The following is a 14,840-nucleotide window of genomic DNA, read 5'->3' as shown; positions in this document are numbered from 1 at the left end:
ACGTAATTTATATTCTCATTGAGAATGTTAACTTTTTCCGCACTTAAATACTAGATTTGTCTGATAGCTTAGTAGGCTGCATAAGAAATGTAAGAGTTGAAATGGCATTTCTTGAAAGATGAGCCAAAGATCTCATGATTTTTTAGCCAAAATAGGAAGAGAATATAATAACAACCAACAAAATACAGTTTAAAAAGAACCACTGAGAAGTCTCTGCTTCAGCTTCTTTCCATATCAGTTTGGAATTACAAATTATAGAGCAGGGTAAGGAAAGAGAACTAGAGATAAATAATTAACAAGACCCTTGCTGGAATGGTTGTGGCAGCGAGAGCCAACACGAGTGAACTGCCCAGGTGCTGCAGAAGTCTTATGCTGAAAGGACAGCTGGAGTTCTACCTGTCTGTTCTCCAGTCTCTGAGGATGACATTTGAGGGCAAGTCTAAGATTAGAGCTCAAAATATAACATCATTTCCCCAGAGAACTGTACTGGTTTCTAGTTCAGAGCCTTCGTGAACTAGGCAAGTCTCTGTGTGGTTAGTAACCCTGAGCAGATTTCTTATTCAGTCTCCCCTTGAGCCTTGTAAGTTCTGATAGTTGTAGCCTCCTGTGGTGAGGAAACACCACAGACTGTGTGGTGTGAAGAATCATTTTGTGTGCCATTTGCAACCTGCCACAGCTGGCTCTTTCACTACCCTCCCTCTTGTGCTGAAGGAGGTGGTGGATGCAGCTGATTCCTAAGTGCCCTCTTCAGTCCTCTACAAAGTCTGTGGGTTGTATCATATTTCTACTGGTTTAATCTATATGAGAGAGGAAGACCAGACTGTGTATGATACACTTGCACAGTGAATTTTCTGTTGTTTTGTTACTCCCCTTTTAATTTCCATCATTCATTTTGACTGTGGCTGAATATTAAAGCAACAGCAGCATGAAAATACCTACTGTGCTGCTGGAGACACCTCCGTCATGTCAGCTAAGCCTTTGAGTGGTTACTTAGTACAGTGACACTAAGGTAAGGAATGTTTGTGAGTTTTATATAGGGAACCATTTTTTTTAAAGGCAAATCAAACCTATAATCACAGAGATAAAATTATAGGAAGCAGATTATAGATGTATATAGTATATGCATTTAACTTTTACAGTGTCACGTGGAATAAGTAATAGATTCTATTAAAAAAATTATGAGGAATTTGCTACCTGCTGCCCTAGGATAAACATGCTGTTGAAGGAACACAAGAAGGAAGCTTATACCATGCTTAAGTCAAAAGGGATGATGCAAAATATTAGAAACGTAGATAAGCATTTGGGACAGAGATGTGCAGAGTTTTGAAGACCCTGATTATACTTCATGAGGATATACATGGATGTGTGGTGAATTTTTCATCATGTTCACCTACTTTGAAGCTGTATTTATGAAGGATGGTAACTGAAGGATGCAGGCAGGTTTATAAGTGCTGACATGTCCTTTCACATTTGGTTTTCTGCCTGCAGCATGGTTTTTTTCCGGTTTTTTGTTGTTTGTTTTTGGTTTTTTTTTTCTGCAGCAGCTGAGTTAGTCTTTTCTTGGTGTTTCTTTTTGGTTTTTTTGTGTTTAGGTGGTTTTTTTTGTCTCACTGTGTTATATGTGTTTATTTGCAAAAATCCGTTGTACAATTATTTCTTAAAGTCACTGCCGTGTCCTTGGATAGTTCTGTGTACTTCTATCTTTGCTTCAGACTAGTCATAGTAATATATGCACAAGGTTTTTGTATATGTGGGGAGAGAGTGGGTTCCCATCAGGATCCTGCTTTTATTAGAATAATAGGTATTTCTTGCTGTTCTTTTCCTTCACCATTGAAATTCTACTTTCCATACAAAATTTTCTCCTAGCTATATTGTTCTTCTTACCTTATTTTGGAAGGGAAAGCAAGATTTTGGGGTCCCTGCATGTGGGAATATAAGTTGGGGTGATGAAATGGCATCCCAGACTACTCCCTGTCCCAGTAGGCGTGAGTGGAGTTCTGAGAAGATCCTGTCTGTGCTACACTCTGGGAGCAGTGGCTCCAGTGACACCTTGGTGGGTGCTGCTCTGTTCAGTAGCACTGCTCGTGCTGAGGTTGCTCAATGTGTGGCTGCTGCGTTTTCTGTCTTCTGAATAGTACCAAACAACACAAATCTGTAATGTTAATAAGAATCAAATGATGGAAAAATAAAATCAATTGAATCACAAGTGGTTTTTGAGCATATCTTCTGGTCTTTACCCTAGTACAGGGACAGTGCTTGCATGTAGCTGCCAAATGATTCTGATCTCTTTTTCTGAAGTGAGAGTATTTCTCCTGTATTTTCTTGTATGAATGACTTCATTGACGGTTCTGTCAAGTCCAGTTTTGTGACAGTCAATGCAAGCTGACATCTGTTCTACTTCTTCTTGGGGTAAAAAAATCCTCTTGCGTTTTTACAGTTAGTCTGCTTCTAGTACCATGTCGATCCTTTGAGTGCTAGTCCGTGTGTGCACAGTCAGGTTACCGAGAGAACATGAACGCTCTATTTCTGTGCACACTTGTAAATAAGATTTTAAAATTTATAACGTTTTATCTTTTTAGAAAGCGTTTATCAGTAATAATAACTTTTACAAAAATCTCAAAATCCTGGTTTTAGGTCTTAAGTACTATGAACTGTCTGAAGTACAATCCAGTAGAAAGGCAAAATAACAAATCGAACACTTAATTTTTCTGATCTCCTGTAAGTTAATAACTTTAATTATGACTTGACAGCTCTGGTAGGTATAGACAGGTATGTTTACTTCTAAGGACGCCCAATAGCAAGATCTTGCTACTAGTGACGCAAGAATTTTGAGAGGGAGAATGTTTGCAAAGGCTTGCAGTTGAATTTGCTCATCATAGTTGATCTAACAGCTGTTCTGTTTAAATTATAGTAAAGATTCAACACTGTGCAGTAAGACAGTAGAAAATAATTACAGTGTTCTCATTTTCTTGAAGTTCTGAGACTGTATATTCAGCACATTTACTCATCCAGCATCAGAGTGACAGAATTTAATAAAATTAAATTTACATAATACTTAATGCCATGTTTTGTACTCATTTGTTAATAGAGAAATGGCAGTAGTATGATGGTCTACTGTTAGCATGAAAGATAATCTTAACAGACTGGTGATTTCCTGTTTAGTAACTGGTTTTTTTCTTTTTCTTTTTTTTTTTCCTTCTGGCATGTTCCTGACACTCCTACTTGCTTGTGGCAATGAATATTTTGATCCTTGTGAATTGTAGAGCCTATTGTGAAGAATGGCAGGCCTCCAACATCTCACAGCATGCACTCGTTCCTCCACCAATACACAGGATCTTTCAAGAAGCCCCCTTTACGGAGACCACATAGCGTCATAGGGGGCAGCCTCGGCTCCTTCATGGCAATGCCCAGAAATGGGAGCAGATTAGGTAATTTCCTACATTGTTTGTTTAAATGAAGTGTTCTGTGAAAAGTAATGTTTGTGTTGATTCTTAGGAAGAGAGATGATTATTCTAATGCTTTAATAAATCTCTGGGTATGCAGTAATTTTTTCTGGAATTGTTCGAGAATTTTGTTTTTGAGACACTGAGTGTCTCCTAAGATTTTCAGGAAGAAAGCAATCAGAAGAACACACAGAAATCACTCATGAATTTTTGACAAGTTGCAATGTTACAAAAGTTACAAAATATTCTTTCTAAATACTTTGCAAGGAACCCGTATGTCCATCTCAATTAAGCATTGGCAAGAAGTACAATAAATGTAATATGTTAAAAATAGAGAATAGTAGTCCTATATGTGGAATTTTAAAAGAACTGGTGTATTACTTCGCATTATTATAAGGAAAAAATGTTTTTTTCAGTGACAAATTAAGACCACTCAACTATAATTATCTTTTTGTTGTGCTCCCGAGGTATATTTGTGCCTCTGTAAAGCAAAAAAGTTGTGAAATATTTTCTCTTCTACAAGTAATTTGTCATGTTGCTGCCTCCAGTCACCATTAATGTTTTACCCTGCTTTTATGTTATTTTAAATTATGCTTAATAAATTGATTCTAGAAAATGAAAGCAAGTCACAGCTTAATTAGAATTTTATGATTTTTTCAATCTTCTGCCCTCCTTTAGAAGTGTGTGATAAACTGATCTTCAAGATTAAACTATGAATCTTCAAGATAGTAGTCAAACCACTTATATCCTAATCTGCTGTAATATCATTCATCATTTTCAAAAACATGCCTTTTTACTGCTTGTGCTACCGTTCAGACTGAATCTGTCTTCTTCAACCTGTCCTCTTGAATTGACTATAGCAGCTGTCATCACACAAGAAAATGGGTATTAGTGTGCACAGTTTGACTGCTAGATCAATTCCTGATTTCACTCAAGTACTGTACACAGTATTTTATTTTTTTTCATTTTTTCCAAGCCAGTCTTTAGTTAACTTGCCAAGAATCTAACAGGAAGACAAAGTTTAAAAAAATTATTGTGTACTTAAATTTGTCAAACTAGATAAATATAAACTATGTGCAGGAACAGCAGAGATGTTGTTGAGTACAGAGATGCTTGTACTCTTGTACTTGTGTGTTGACTTTACCGTCATTCTCTTAAGATTTTGAAATGTAAATTTACCAGTGACTTATTCCTCTCCAGAATTTCACTTCCTCTTCACAAACTTCAAATGAGCTTTGCAAAAGGAAAATTCATACACAGAATCACAGAATATTCTGAGTTGGAAGGGATCCGCAAGGATCATCAAGACGAACTCTGAAGTGAATGTCCCATAACAGTTTTTGTTTTCATTTAATGATCCTTCAGTCTTCTCCAAAACTTTATTTTTCATCTGAAAAAATATACTAATACATAAGTATTGTGAAAGAATGACATTACTTATATTTTTCTCAGATGATCACATTTTATAGGTGAACTGTTGTTTAAATAGCATGCATGATTTGAATATGTTAGTCTGTACAAAGTGTTATAATAGCATGTTTTAAAGAGCTACAGATAGCTGTACAGTTTGTAATTTTGTCGAAGTAGTATGGAATAGATGCACAGAATGTATCATAGAACCACAGAATGGTTTGGGTTGGAAGATCACCTAGTCCCAACCTCCCTGGAGGTTGCCATGAGCAGGGACAACTTTCACTGGGCCAGGTTCTTTATGTGTACATTAAACACCTCTTTTTGCTTTGGATATGATGATGCTATTTTTTTACTCCTTATTTGATGAAAATGTAAGCTACTTATACATGTTATACAGTGGCAGAAAACACAAGTACAAGTATATGCAAGCATAATTACTCTTTCTGCTTCTTTTTCCCATTTTTCCTCCTTTTGTTCCTGACATGTTAGAATGGTTATTGCTCAGCAGGAAGCTGAGGTTTTGCCTGTTGGGATAATGACATCCCAAATTAAACAAGTCAAATGTACTACACTACATGAAACTTTTATTTTCTTTGCTGTCTTCATCTGTCATCTTTTCTTTACAGTTTTTCCTTTATTTCATAGGTAGAAAAATGCGGTCAGAGAGATATCCTAGAAATATCACAAAGTGATGGCAATTAAAGGACGATTATTTGGTTAAAAAAAACAGATGAAACTGAAACCTGCCACAAGTGCATCTTCATGGCTGCTTGTTTTTGAATAAGATTTTCAACGTAATTCATTGAAAAGCCAAGGAGTGTTTTGGAGTTTTGTTAGCTTTTTGAGCATTGTGCTTGAGTTCCTGCAGTTGTGGTAACATGTAAAATCCAAAAATACTTTAAAAAAGAATTTCTACATGGAAACTCTCTGTTAGCTTTAGGTTTCATAAAATGCTGTGTAAAATAAAAATTTTTTAGCTGTACCTCTGTTTAAAATTTGTTTAGTAGTTATTTAATTTAGTATTCAGTTATCAGGATATTTTTAAATAGTATAGATGATTCCCAGGCCAAACTGTGAAACCACCGAATGAGGGTCTAGCTGAGGGATTTTTTTTAGTCCACTTGGATCTATACAGCTTCTACAGTCACGTGCCTCTGGAAACATTTAACTGCTACAGTCCATGATGAAGCCAGGGCTAATAAACTCCTTTTGGCCCTGACCTGGCTGAATGCAGAGCAAATCTGATTGTCCTTGTTCCATGCTTACGTTAATGGCACCTCTGGAGAGGCACCTGGAATGTGCAGAGCCACCTGAAGCTGACCCTCCTGGTGAACTGTAGTAACGGCCAGGAGAGAGTTTATCCCTGCTTTTGCCAGTCGAGCTGATATAGTTGTGGAGAAGTTTTCATTGTCATAATTATTAAATGAAAGGAATGAGGTTCCCATACAGTTTTTATAGTTTGATAACAATAACAGCAAAGGCAATTTCTATGGCCTTCCTCAATTTGAATCCTATTATTAGTGAAACTAATCTTAAAATGTAGTTACTTCATAGAAAAGTAAGCTTTGGAAAAGTGTGCCTTGGAAGGAATCCAATATGCAAGTCATGTGATTATTTTTGTAATAATTTGAGATAAGGTGGAAAGATCATACAGTCTGACTCAGTACTGACTAATTAGTGCCTTTGATTATGGCTCACTTGGAGGAGTTCTCCTTTGCTGCACTGTAGGTTCCCTGTATTAATTTCTTCTGTGATGTGTTCCTTGCACAGCCTGAAATGAGGACTTCCCTGAAATGAGGACAGCCTTTTCTGAATTGAGGACAGCCTTTTCCTTTAAATGTACTTCCATAGTTACCGTGTTACACTGTAGTCACCTACAGCTTTAATAAGATGTGTAGAGTACATTGAAATAAACACCTGTGTAAGAGAATGGCTTTGATATTCAGTGAAAGCAGTTCAATACATTATTGAATGTTTAAAACCTCAGAAGACCATTGCAAGTAGGCTCTGACGCAGAAGAACTTATCTATAGAAAAGCTTAGTGAAATTAAGGAAATATTTGCATGATTTTCATCATTGCTTAATCAAATGTCATCATGCACCTGTGAAAAAATTATTAAAATGTCTAGGTTAATGCCTTCGTCTGGGGTTTATGCTATTAAAATAATGGACATAAGGCTCTACTAATGCCTTTTTACTTCAATAAAATAAAAAGATGAATTTATATTAGATGATGACACAGTCAAATTATTCTTAAAAAGCTTAAAATTATATCTATTTAGAAAATAATTAAAACATCTGCAAACCCTTACGGATAAGAGCAGTTGGGTATTTAGCCCATTGGAAACTCAGGCATGCACTTAATGATACATTTTTGGATGCTACAGCCAGTATCCTGCTTAAGCCTGCTTGGTTATGGGTATGTAGCTTATCCAGACTTACCAGAATTAATCAAATCACAACAGTATTCAAAATCATCATCTTATATAAGTCTGAAATACTGCATTTTTAGACTTGTGTGGTACAAACCACTTTGTCTTCACATTCCTGATATATAAAGAGCAGAATCTCCTTGCAGCTACATTTTTTGTCCCAAATGTATGGGTTTGTGTTACTAGTTCTTGAAATAGTCCTTAGTTGTGTGTCATTACATAGGTAATCTTCTTAGTAGAATTACCTTTGTCAGCTGGAGTGCTCTTTGTAGTTCTGCGCATTGCATTTTGAACTGCCCTTTTTTTACTAGTAACTTCGTAATACAGATGCTTTTGTGAATTGAACATGAAAAGTATGACAGAATCAGTCCCCTAATTACTTTTTAATAAGTGTCAGTCTTTTTAAAAAAGGAAATTATGTAATTGCTCCATGGTTTAAAATACAGTCTTTTATTTTGTGGAGTTGCTGCGATAACTGTCTCTTACCTAGCTTCCATAAAGAAAATAGACTTTGGGGCCCAATCAGTGGGCTTGTGCTAACATGAGGATAAATAGCTTGGGGAACAATTGTCAGTAGGTGCTACACTTCATTTTACAAACAGAATCTCGAGAGCTGTAACTGAAAAGAGGATATTTATTAAATAACTGATACTGTGAATGTACTCTTTACCAGATACAACAGCACTGTCATAACAGCTTTGCTGCAAATAATGTTTTCAATGATGCTTTTATATTACTAAAAATAATTTCCCAGCATTTGTTAGAGATTTTTAAAAATACAGCTGTCAAGTCACTACAGAGGGTAAGAGAGATTTCTTAGCGATCTGGCAAAAGAGAGTCACACTTTGTCTGCTTAGCTTGAAGGTAAGGCTGATCTTTAGGAACCACTTCCTGGAAATCTCTTCCTGTGGTTCAAACTACTATGCTTTTAGAAGCATTGATGAATATTTACCTTGTTTGAAACCAAAAGATTGCTTCTTATTATGTAAGGACTGCAGGTTAATTTTTCTTCTTCAGTCCAAATCTGAGCATGATTTGCACAGAAAATTCTAACGCAGTGTGGATTTTTAATCAAATCCAATATAAATCCACATCACTGCTGGAAAATATGCTTTGTGCGTGAGATGCATGCTTAGTTTGTGTGTTTAATTGCAGTATTTTGTGTTAAAATATGTGTTGCTAATTCCTTATGAGTTAATCTTTCTTTTTATATCCATTCTATTTTCTATAAAAGGAAATTCTTTGCACTGAAGAAGAATTTGTTCCTTTGAAGTCTACATGATTCTGTGTGAGACAAACTAGACAAGTGAAGATGTGCTGATAAGAAACATTGGCCTAATGGCTTTTGTCCCCCTAGAAAATCCAGTTTTCTTGCTTGTTGATAGTGAAAAAACTTGCAGTTTTTCTTTTGTTTTGTTTTGGGGGTTTTTTTAGTTGCTGTAATGCTTTGCAAATGATAAATATTTTCATGTGTGTTGGTGGTAAGACTGAATTGATCTCTATGTGTTTTCCTAATATTAGCATTTTTCTAGGGGTAGAGGTCTGAGGTTTTTAGTTCCTCAGGTTCTTCTTTACCTTGTACAAGATAATGCTTAATATCAAGGATCAGGAGAGGGCAGGGAAATGGGTGGTTTTTGAAGCACCTAGTATTTAATTGCTAGAGTAATTTTGATTTCAATTATTTCAGAAGTAATAATGGAGCATTACTCATAGTGAATTGCTTGTATGACCAATTTCCCATGTGTGTCCTTTTGCAAATCATTTGGCTCTCTGCTATTAATGACACCGCTTTGATTTCCTCTTGTTCATTACGGTGTCTTCCAAAGTCTGGAAAATTCTTTGGTGCTTAAAAGTAATGTATATTATACACATAAACTCTTTTGTGTGGATGAATCTAAAGGATTGTGTTAAAAATACCGATTTCAGTTGACATGAAGATCCTGCAACATCACATAACTCAGGCAGTCTGTTACGTAAATTCCTCCATGAGGTCACAAGTTTCACTTAATTGCTCTTAAATGTCAGGTCCTCCGCTGAATGCACTTGTAAGTTGTGGGCCTCTATTTAGATGGTCATAATACATCCCATTCCTCCACACTTGGACACCAGAGCATTTTATTTCTGAAGTTCCGGTATTTGTCGTTTCTGAAAATAATACCTATACCTCTCCGTTTTGGGATTTTTTAAAGCTTTCTGAAGATACATTTAGATTACTAACATCAGGCATTCTGATTTGAAAATGCTAAATATTCTCAGTAATGTTGTATATCCCAGAGCAGCTAAAAGAGAAGAGGTACTGAGGGAGTTTAGCTAGAAGGGCCTTTGGGAATTAAAATTGGTATCGAAATGTTTGTCTTTTGTTTTGGAAAACTGAGTTCTGCTGCAGTCCAAGTAAGAGAAAGAAAGATAAAGTCTGCGTAGAAGTCCTGTAAAGTAAACCTATTCATTTTGTGATTATTCCTGAGCCATAGAAAGTATATATCAAGGCTACCATGGCTGTGATGAGCCTTTGACTCTGCCGTGTAATCCGAAGCGCAGTAATGATTGAATTGTTTTCCATCTCTTCAAAAGAGCTGATTAACTGTTTTCAATTCTTTGGATTATTTTTAAGATATTGTTCATGAAAATCTGAAAATGGGGTCAGATGGGGAAAGTGACCAAGCTTCTGGAACATCATCTGATGAAGTTCAGTCTCCCACAGGTGTTTGTCTCAGAAACCGGATACACAGACGAATCTCCATGGAGGTAATTTATTTTTCATATAAGGATCATTTAAATTGACAAGAGAGTTGGGGGTTGCTTTAATTGTTTGTTATAACTGGTTGTCTTCTCAATTAACTGTAATTGTTCTGACATAAAATAGTTTCAGTTCTGCACTAAATACATCCTCATTTGTCACACAGAAAGATGGTTATCTTGCACTGTTTATGAGCTGTTAATTTTGAAAATCTACATATGGTTTGAAACTTGTTTTTTTGGGAGGAATTTCTTGAGTGTAGCATTTGAATAGCATTCTGTCACATTCTGTGCAGTTCACTGAATGTATTCAAGAAGATACATGGTTTAGACATTTTTTTTACTTAACACTGTTTTCTGGTCTTTGCAAAACTAATGCTACAGCAGCAATGGTCCTGACTGCTTCAGCCTTTTCCTTTCTTCCTGTTTTTTTCATGAACGGAACTTTACAGGATGGTAAACAAAAGGAGGAAAAGTACCTTATGAATAACTGTGCACATAATTTCCTTTATTTATGAGTCTCATTATGAATACTAGCTACCCTTGTGCTTGCTTTGTTGTCATTTCCCTTTGTGAACTAAAACAGAACACTTCCTTTTTCTTGAGTGTATAAAAGTTACAATTATAATGATGTCTTTGTTACAGAAGCATGTAACATTTTTTCATTGCTGCTTTATAGTATACATAGCAATATGCACAGTTTGTAAGATTTTAAATCTTCATTCAAAGCCTCATATCAAATACTGGATTGGGAAACAGATTTGGATAAGTTACAGTAGGGAGGACGTGCCAAAACTTTTTTTATTTGTGAGGCATTCTGTTATGCTTGGAATTCCAAGACTCCAAGCATGTAATGCAGATATGAATCCAAGAATGTTGTGAATTAGCTGTATTGAATATTTATATAATTTCTTGCATGTGGAAGGTTTTGTCTTCAGAATCCTGAATTTGTAAATTAATCTCAGGTTTGATCTAAAGACTTCATTCTCCCAAGTTTGCTTGCTGGAGTTTGCTTGGGAGAACTAAGGTGGGCCTATTGGTTTATGAGGGATACTTAAATTAAGAAAAAAAGTCATTGTAAAAACTTGCTTGTCAGAATGCATGCTGGAGAAACTAAAAATCAAGGAAATTATTTAAAAGGATTATTTACTTTTTGTTCATTGTCTGTTTCCTCTGCATTTTGAAATGCACACTTAAAACAGGAAAGAAATACAGAAATTAATGATGCATGATGAAATTACAAACTGAAATGGAAATCTGTCAAGTCTTCCAGAGAGGGCTAAGAAGCATTAAAGAGTTCTCTTTTATATTAGAATTTAAGAACTCTAAAACAAATTACAAAAGGACTCAGGAAGAGTCAATAAAGTTCAGGAAATTTCTGTGTAGTTTTTCATAAGATGTCAAATAAAAGCATCTTTTCATTGGCCTCTTTAATTGTGTAACAAACCTAATATTACTGTTTAACAGGCTTGGGAAGCTTCTAAGTTTTGTTTATGCAGTGCTGATTTTCTCATTTTCCTCCAAATTCCAATGCTTGTTTCTGACTGTTGAAATTAACATTATTTCTTTATTGACTGGCTCAGTCAGTGAGAGCAGGAATGTTTTTTTGGCAGCTGTTCATGTATATTCTGTAAGAAGTGCAATGTTTCCCTCAAATCCCTTTAGTACTGATATGGTGACTTTTCCCATAAGATTTCATGCTAATGTCTGCCAGCAGCCTCAATTCTGAATTTTAAGAATGCTACCATTGAGAGATATTTTTGGTGGACTTAAGTTTACTTCTTAGAAGTGCTTAGGTGGGACTTTTACCTATTTGTGCATTCCAGAGGGAGAAAACTATAACAATTCTTGTAGCTTTGGTTAAAATACCTTTCTAATGATGATCTTCTCAGTCAACTTTCTAATTTCCTTAGTGAAAAGGCCGTAAGTGATTACATCGTCTGCCTTTCTTTCCCTCCTCCTGTTTATCCCGTGGGTCATTTTTAGTCAGTTTTGACAAGTGGGTAGAAATCTTAGATGCTAATTCTCTGTTAATTTCTGTGAAAAAAAAAAGCTCTGCGTCGGGAGACATTGTTAATGTATCCACTGCTAGGAAAGATGCAGACTTTATTAAATGCCACAGCATCCATATATGAGTTAAGCTTCAAGATATAAGTCAATAGAAAACCCAGTTTTACTCGTTTTGCTGTTTGTGGAATGGGATCGCTTGCTTCCTTGGCCTTTGAAGGAGCCAAAGAAAGGTTTCCTCTTGCAGAAAGTCATGCCTGCATGCCTTGTGTGATTTGTGCCATGGAGCTGGCTGGTTCAATAGTAGCAATGTGATTACATAAAGAGAAAGAAACATCTTTGTTGTTAAGTAAGTTTCTGTTATTTCAGTTTTATTTTGCTGGCTTGTGGGGACAGTTAATCTGTCATCTCTAGACATTATTGAGTAGCCTATACTCCCTTTATAGCCACTTAGGTTGAGTTATAGTTGTGTGCTATACATACACGTTGGAGTAAATTAGTGTATGTGTGACAGTGTGTTTTTGCTGTAGTCTGCTGAAGTCATCAGTCCCACTTGAAATCCATTGTAGAATGTGTTTGATTAAATATACACAGTTGGATAAACACGATAAATCAGCACTCTTGTTCTTCCACATTAAGGTGAATGTGCCTGTCACGCTATGGCTATGTGCTTTTTCTGTGTTTAGTTTGGCCAATATTCACTATATTTATACTGGTTTTGTTCATAATTACTTCGTTATATATGTTTGTTTCTCTCTGCTGAATTGACAGAGGTCCTGAGTTGTTTTGAAGGTAACTAATCAGGTAAAGCTGAAACCTTGGAACAGTCCTTTTTACTTGAAAGAACTTCGTGTATATAACCAGATTTTTCATGCTAAGCTTGACCTTCCTCTAGAATTCTGAAAATTATCAGCCCATCAAAGAAAAACTCAACCCTTATTTTAAAGTGCTTGCTGAAAGCATGCATACTGTACTCAAAGTGCTAATTAGAAAAACTGAGTATTAGTATTCCTGGCATGTTTTGTCAATCAGAATACACATTTTGATTTTTAGTGCCTATCCCCACTGCAATCAAATAATGCAGAGCTACAAATAAAATGCTGTCAAAGAACAGACATATTATCTGCTACAGAGTATATGAAAGATTCTGTTGGGAAATAAAACTTGATGTTTCTAAAATTTTTGTATAGAAATATCTTGGAAGATAGAGAAATGCAAAATAGACAATGGAGAGAGAAGTGGAAAACATGTTTGTTGTAGCAGAATCTCCATAACAATAGAAAGCTGAAATTTCATAACCTTAAATTGCCCTGCTTTAGATAGGAAGTCATCATACTGCAATGTAACCTAAATATGAAGCATTTTAGATATGAAGTGGTGATAGTGCAATGAGAAAGAATCCTGCTCTGCAGTGAGAAGTCTGCTGGGGTGAAAACTTTCCATACATAGAGACACCAGCTTTCAATTTGTCATATCCTCCCCCATCCGCCCCCCCCTTTGACATACAATTTAGGCCAGCGTGACTGCTGCAGACAGGGAGATGGTGTGCATTTGCTTCTGAATTCGACAACACTGCAGCTGAGGTTCTAATTTTTTTTTTTAATGATTATTTCTTGTTATCATGTGCTTAGAAAACAAAGAGAACGTACCAGAATCTCACTGTGTTGCCTAGATAAAGTTTATTTTGCCTGTAATCCACGGGCTACAAATTGTTGGTAAAGCAGTTGCCTTTTTTTTTTTTCTCCTTGCTTCCACTCATTCAGGCAGGAACCATGCTGACAGTAGGTGTGAGGTCTATTATGTGAGGAGTTTGGCTTCAAACAGCTGTTAGGTTTCAATTAAAATGTCTACTATTCTCATGCTAATATTAATGATTACTTAGTAAATCAGTAAAATTATCAAAACAGTTGTATGGAATAATTTTTTCAAGTGTCAGAAGCAATACAGCTTAAGAATGACTACATGTGTATCTCTGTTTTAAGTGTATGTGCTTTCATCATGTAATGAGAAACACTTCTCTAGATCATGGAGCTACAACTTAAAGCATTTTTCAACTTTGATTTTGCTTGAAAAGAAGACATGGGCAGTAAGGCATTAATATAAATTCATGTTTCAAGCTGTAAGGGTTCACTGGGGTCCCTGTGCCCATGCACTGCATAGTGAGTGCATCATTAAGAGCTGTGGTGGATAAAAAATACAGAGAAACAGTCTGTGCAAATTGAAACATCTGTTTCCCTTTCCCAGAAGTCCAAGGTCTGTAAGCTGTCTTAGCATGTGAACTGGCGGAGGGCCATAACCCACTGTTCACCAGCCTGTTTCCCAGATATTTTATCCTGAGAAAGAGTTCCTATCCATTGGACTGTCACATTAGTGACAGAAGTGTGTTCCAGATCAGACTGCTCCTTCCACACTGCTGTAGAGTATAATTCTCCCCTGGGAGGATTAGCTGAAGAATCATGCTTTTAGCTGAACAGAAAGAAATACAAAGGCTGTGAACTGATGCTGTAAAGCAGGTGAGCATTGTGCTGGTCACCTTCCGAAAGGAAGAGTGTGGATGAGAGAGAAGTTTTCGGTTAGCTTCACTCTTTACCAGGGCTGTGACTAGTTTGGGGGTCTTGACACAGTCTGAGTAACTCAATCTGCTGTTGGTACAGCTGGGCAACTGTACCTTCTCCTGAGAAAACCCCACAAAATTAATTGGTGTTTCAACTGACATAGTGTTAGGATTGTGTTCATAGGCTTCAGATTAGAATGTGATTTATAGATCCCCATTCACATGTGCTAACAGGGCACTCTTGGATCTGTTCAG

The 14,840-nt window shown here is 36.2% G+C and overlaps 1 protein-coding gene across 3 annotated transcripts in view; it reads left to right on the top strand.

Moving 5' to 3' along the window:
• The window catches only part of CDK17 (cyclin dependent kinase 17), a 90,345-nt gene that overhangs the window by 47,349 nt on the left and 28,156 nt on the right, over positions 1-14,840 (top strand). For all 3 annotated transcript variants that reach the window (XM_017804419.1, XM_017804420.1, XM_017804421.1), the window contains 2 exons: positions 3,264-3,428; positions 9,900-10,033. In XM_017804419.1, the coding sequence (XP_017659908.1) occupies positions 3,264-3,428; positions 9,900-10,033 (299 nt within the window). The remainder of the gene's footprint in view (positions 1-3,263; positions 3,429-9,899; positions 10,034-14,840) is intronic.

The sequence above is a fragment of the Lepidothrix coronata genome, unplaced genomic scaffold (assembly GCF_001604755.1).
Source record: "Lepidothrix coronata isolate B3197 unplaced genomic scaffold, Lepidothrix_coronata-1.0 Scaffold9, whole genome shotgun sequence".
NCBI classification, from domain to species: Eukaryota; Metazoa; Chordata; class Aves; order Passeriformes; family Pipridae; genus Lepidothrix; species Lepidothrix coronata.
The sequence above is the reverse complement of the archived record's forward strand: the minus strand, read 5'-3'. Positions and strand labels throughout refer to the sequence as shown.